The 6,197-nt window shown below is 37.9% G+C and overlaps 1 protein-coding gene across 1 annotated transcript in view; it reads left to right on the top strand.

The window, feature by feature from the left end:
• Positions 1–668: 668 nt before the first annotated feature.
• The window catches only part of LOC134793011 (peroxisomal acyl-coenzyme A oxidase 3), a 41,277-nt gene continuing 35,748 nt past the window's right edge, over positions 669–6,197 (top strand). The window contains exons 1-3 of the mRNA XM_063764529.1: positions 669–855; positions 1,055–1,185; positions 3,787–3,948. Coding sequence (XP_063620599.1) covers positions 1,057–1,185; positions 3,787–3,948 — 291 coding nt within the window. The 5' untranslated portion in view covers positions 669–855; positions 1,055–1,056. The remainder of the gene's footprint in view (positions 856–1,054; positions 1,186–3,786; positions 3,949–6,197) is intronic.

Below are 6,197 nucleotides of genomic sequence, written 5' to 3'. Positions count from 1 at the left end.
CCTAAATCGATCTGCGCAAGTTTTGCTTTAGGAAAATGAAATTAAAATATACATATACATATATTATGGGTCAAATATAACAGGTGTAAAAATTTGCTCTATATTTTCTTCTGTTATGTTACACGTATGGGTACGTAAAGTCACATACCTGCGATTATTTAATTTGGTATTTGGTTGACATGATATGGATGATTTTGACGCTTAATAGGGAATATTAGGCAAAGCTGGTACAACTAGCACATACAGTAAACTATGGAGTGTAGAACTTTGGTGTAGAAGTAAAACACTCTACCTTACTACAGTAAACAAATATCAATGACACATCATGCGTCACTACGTGGTCAATCACGTGGCCTACCGTGAAACACGACAATCGAAAGTTCGGTTTCTGCCTCTCTTGCATATTCGAGTGATAAAGAGGCAGATAACTAAATTTCCATTTTCGCGTTTACCGGTAGGCTCTTGTTAACAAACCGCCTTGATGCATCAATGTCATATTTTATTGTCTGTGAAAACTTGTCAAAAAACAGTTTAAGGAGGAGGTGCGTCTAAAAGTAAAATAAAAATCTTTAACAAGGTGAAGGTCGAAATGAAACTATTTGGAGAATAAAGTTTTTTGTGGCAAGTTCAAGCTTGAAGTCTAGCAACATTGCTTGAGCTGTCAGTGTCAGTCGCTCGCGGCCCGCTCGCTTGGTCGACCGTCAACGTTATCACACTCAATCTTTGGTTTTGGGGCGTGTAGTACAAATTTAACATTATTATATTCTGAAATTATCACAAGTTCCACATTCCTTGAATTGTTAAAGGCCCATTTGAACTTTTCTTTTCTATATCACCAGTTAACCGAATAACAAGGTGATACTTAGTTTATGGCACAAAGTTTTTTTGTTTGAAGCAGTATCCTATAATTTTAAACGTATGCCTAGTCGGGAATTTTAAGTGCCTTCCCTAATCGGCAAGCTGTCGCGGTCATCGGCGATATTAAATGTGATTTAAATTCATAGCCAGTGTTTTAAGGTTAGGCCGTGCCTCTAGTGATTTTTTTTAATTTTAGGAATGGAAGACCTGAGTTTTTTGCCCGATCTCCCGAGTGGGCCCCTGGATGTGTTTAGAAGAACCGCCACATTCGATTGGAAACGTTTAAAACTAGCGCTAGAAGGCGATATAAATCTACTAAAACTTAAGGTGAGTGTATGAGTCAGTCTTATCAGAAATATATCTCGTGCAAATAACGTAAATTTATTACCGTAATAAAGATATTTTTGGCGCGGAAACATCGATAAACTTTATCTATTTCATGTAAATAAAATGATTCAGTGGTGTGATCTGTGATGTCATTTGTAGTCACTATGAGGAAGTGTATGTTAGGGGAGTGATAACAGATTCCTGTTTAAAGTTTATGGATCTTCAATGATGAATTTAAAAAAAAATTCACCACAATGTGTTAATATAAATGACCTGTTAAGCATTCTTAGTTATGTTTGGTTTATTTCGTTAAATTTGTTAATTTTTGTGCTTATTAGTAACCCCATTCTTGTTATATTAAATATATTAAACTGGGTCACTCATATAATATAAAGTCCATTCTTGTTCTTAAGTTTTAATTAAAATACTATGATCATTAAATGTGATTTAAACAGCATCCCATTCAATATTGTCAATAATTTGATGCTGTTTTGTTAAAATTGGTAATTTGGACCCATTGTTTGTAAATTTAGTAGTTTTTTGCTAATTATAATATGTAATAATTTATTTCATTATTCATTCGGAATTCATTATAACTTTTATTTAATTAAGTTTTTCACTGATTTTGACATAAGCCATGAGTATATAAGAGGAAGCCTGAAAGTTGCACCCATAACAGAAAAAGTAAGGGCAAATCACCTAACAGGCATGTAATGCGGAGGGATGAAATTCATGTGATGAGAAAGGTATTACAAATGAATGTACGAGGAAAGGAAAATTGAGGAAAAGGTGGATAGACTGTGTGAGACATGATATGAAACAAATGCAAGTGAATGACGGGTGACAGAGTGGTATGAAAGAAAAAGACATGCTGTGCTGACCCCAAGTGAATGGGACAAGGGCAAGCAAATGACGATTATCTTTTTCTTAATAATTATATTTATAACTGAAATTATATGAAAGACTGAAACTTTTAAAGACCAATTAGGTTCCAATTGTTCCAAATGATAATAGGGGGCATTACTGCAATGTTCTGCTGCCAGAGTGCAGCACTAAGCTAGCTAGTAAACCATAGAGTAATTTATACATACTGTACCTTAAACTGTTTTTTGACAATTTTTCACAGACAATAAAATATGACATTGATGCATCAAGGCAGTTTGTTAACAAGGGCCTACCGGGAAACGCGAAAATCGATATTTAGTTATGTTTATCTGCCTCTTTATCACTCGAATATGCAATAGTGATAGAGAGGTTAGATAACGAAATTTCGATTTTCTTGTTTCGCGGTATACAGGGTGATTCAGGAGACGTGAGCAGGACTAACACTGCGCATTTCGTAAATTATAAGCAACTGTTTAGTATCAGTATTAGTGAGGTTAACATAAATTTTCTAGTCGTGTTGAAAAAAAAAAGTTATTAATTTATTTACGACATGCGTGGTCACCCTAATATTAAAATACTAAACTTCCGATATTCTGTGTCAAATTGAATGTCATCACTGTCATCAGTTAGACAGTTTATTTTATTCGTAATCCAAATGCTGTTGTTACGGGTAAGGAGGTTTTATGTTTATTGATTAGGTCTTGTAGGATGACCATGATTGTAGAGAATTAAATTTGCCCTCACCTAAAAGTTAAAAAATAGGAAATAGTGTGGTTGTTTCACCTAAATACGACGGTGATCGATCAATTATCAGTTGGTGAGTGTCCAGGATTAGTCCTGCTCTCTCATGAATCATCCTGTATAGACCCCCAGATTGTGGTAGTGGCGTCCCCTACGCAGAGTTTCGCCTAATATTAATAATATTCCCTATTAGAAACTACCTATTGCATTTGTTTTTTGACCTTGACTTTAATTTTCATTGATGAAGGTTTCTCTTATCTAGGTCATTGTCAATAGTAAGCTATGTTTTTAATTTAACAAGATTCGACAAGTTGGAGAAGGAAAGTCACACATAGATCGGAGTGGAGTGATTTGCTTGATCAGGCTAAGGCCCACCCGCGGCTGTAATGGCTCATATGATAATGTTATTGTTGATAAGATAACACATTCACTGCAAGAATTAGCTTTTAATCTACACTAACAAAAAATGAGTTTAGTGATCTTAAGGCCTGTGCACACTGAGTTTGTGTGCGTAGACGTGCACGTGCGTGTGCGCGTTGTAATATACAGTTCCTTATGAGAGACGGCACACCGCTTGCGTGACGTGTGCGTGCGCGGCTCCAACATTTTAGCGCACGTGCACGTCTACGCACACGCAGCCGGTGTGGCCTGGCCTTTATGTATGCTAAGCGCGGCAGAAATACGGTGTTACATTATTACTAACAACTAATGTAGAATTTTCTATCTTTTTTTAGCTCAATATAAAATACAACCAACAAGTCATTTAACAAAGAACTTGTGTTTAAAAATAACTGTTATGTTTTTCTAATAATTATCTTGTGCTTTCATGATTTTTGGATGATTTAGGGGGGGGGGGGGGGTGTCAAAAATCGATGACGTAATTTATGGACAGCCCCCATGTTGTGAAATAATTTATTTTAAATACAGTCGAATACCCCATTATTATCAAATATTTAATCAACATGTTTGTTCCAGTACAAAATATGGCACACACTAGAGAAGGACCCACTCTTCGCGCACTCCGCAGTCACCCCATCTGTGGAAGAGCAGAAACGCATCACCCAGCTGCAAGTTAACAGGATAAACCAGTACAAATTCCTCACGCCCGAATTAATGCGGTTGAGTTACATTAAAAAAGTAAGTTGATAGAGTAAAGCGAAGAATTTCGTACATTGACACGCCATTTCCTATCTCTATCGTATGCTCATGATTATATTTGCTGTCCCGCCCGCACAGTGGCAATGCCAGCATTATCGACGGGACAGCATTGCACGTGCAATGTGAATGAATGAATCAATGTTTATTTGCGTTAAACAAGCGTATATATATAGGTGTTACATTTTTGTTTTTGTACGATCCTTGTTTTGTGCGATAGAGACAGGGCCGGATTAAGCATGTCGGGGCCCCTAGGCAGTGCAAGGCTCGGGGCCCCCCTACAGTCAATTCTGTATACAGCATGTTCAGTTGTTCAGTTAAATAAGGAAAGGAAATAAGTTTGCGTTTTTAATTTCAATCTTCAGCCGAGACGATCCGAGTCTAGTCAGAACGATGTCTTTTTCGCTCTTATTGCTTGGACATAAAGCTTTTTTCTATCAATTTAGGCCAATCCCCAGTGGAATACCAAAGCTGTGAGCTTGAGCGTCACTTTCCTATCTAACAATGGCAAATTTTAAGCGAGGCTACGCTTAATTTTGCGACACTGAACAACGATTGTCCGACCATAAGACAAAACGCCGAGCCACATGATTAGAATCAACCTAGTAATAAATAATTTCCATATATTAAAATTATTAGAGTTAGACTAAGATAAGTCTGCAACGATTTTGATAGCACACGCAGTGCAAGTGTTATTTTAAACGTCAAACTGCTATGAAATTATGACGTATAAATAACACTTGCACTGCGTATCCTATCAAAATCATTGCAGACTTTTCGTGGTCTAATTGTATTCATTTACCAGTCAAGCTAACATGTAGATAAAGGGTCAACCAAAAAATCGGGCAAGTGCGAGTCGGACTCGCGCACGAAGGGTTCCGTACCATATAAAAAAAAAACAAAAAAAAAGCAAAAAAAAACGGTCACCCATCCAAGTACTGACCACTCCCGACGTGGCTTAACTTTGGTCAAAAATCACGTTTGTTGTATGGGAGCCCCATTTAAATCTTTATTTTATTCTGTTTTTAGTATTTGTTGTTATAGCGGCAACAGAAATACATCATCTGTGAAAATTTCAACTGTCTAGCTATCACGGTTCGTGAGATACAGCCTGGTGACAGACGGACGGACGGACAGCGAAGTCTTAGTAATAGGGTCCCGTTTTACCCTTTGGGTACGGAACCCTAAAAAAGCTAGCAAAAACGCGAGCGAAGCGAGCGCGAAATTTTTATTAACAATATCGCAAATTGTGAAAGCCTCTTAAAAGGCCAGGCCGGGTACCGATCTTCACCTGAGCCTAAAAGTCCGAAGTGAGGCGAGCTTTCATGCCGCGAAGTCAAAGCCGTGCTTCAGGCTTCAGGATAAGTACATAGTTGAGCAAAGACACGAACCAAATTCCATTGTATTAAAAAGCGAGACTGCAGGCCCAGCTAGGCGCAGCGAGGCCAAAGCCTAAGCTGAAGTAGAGGAGATGAGGAACACAAACCAATGGTAAATTGAGGTAAAAAGTGAGGCTGAAGTGAAGATCGAGCTCAGCAATCTCCGCATTGCTTGACAAGCCCGAAGCGTCTTTTAGCGAAGTGAGCTTTCATGCGAGGCCAAGCTACTGAAATCAATATTGATATTTCTTAAAAAGCGACGCCGAAGGCTGAGCTGTAAGGAAGCAGCGCTCTGACATGAACCAATCGTCGAAAAAAGGTCACTTTTGTGACGCAGTTTTACATACATACATTTTGTATGGATCGTCACTAAACTGACACCCCAAATTCGTCTAAAAAACTGGAGACACTTTTTTTCTTTGTTTTCATCAATAGTGCTCGTGATTCTGAGTCGAAATAACCCAGAAGTTATTGGTTGTTCAAAAAAAAGGATATGTTAACATTTTTTCAGAAAACCTTTCTAACAGGGGCCCGTTTCTCAAAAGCTTGTAACTTGTAATACAAGCGGATGTCACTTTTTGACAGCTTTTGTTAGAAAGGGACTTCCACTTGTATTACAAGTTACAAGCATTTGAGAAACGGGCCCCAGGTACGCATATACGTAAACTGTAACGTATTGCTTCAATTTTATTCCAGTTACATTCAATTCAACAATGGATCGAAAGAAAAACAATAACAAAAGCATACTCATTATTATTAAGCAACAATTGTTACTCGTGAATTTTGACCCTATGAAACATAATTTTATTTGGTGCGAGCTGAGCCGCCGGGGCCCCCTAGCCGAGGCGGGGC

This window comes from Cydia splendana, chromosome 8, assembly GCF_910591565.1.
Source record: "Cydia splendana chromosome 8, ilCydSple1.2, whole genome shotgun sequence".
NCBI lineage: Eukaryota > Metazoa > Arthropoda > Insecta > Lepidoptera > Tortricidae > Cydia > Cydia splendana.
This window is presented reverse-complemented; position numbering and strand designations above follow the sequence as displayed.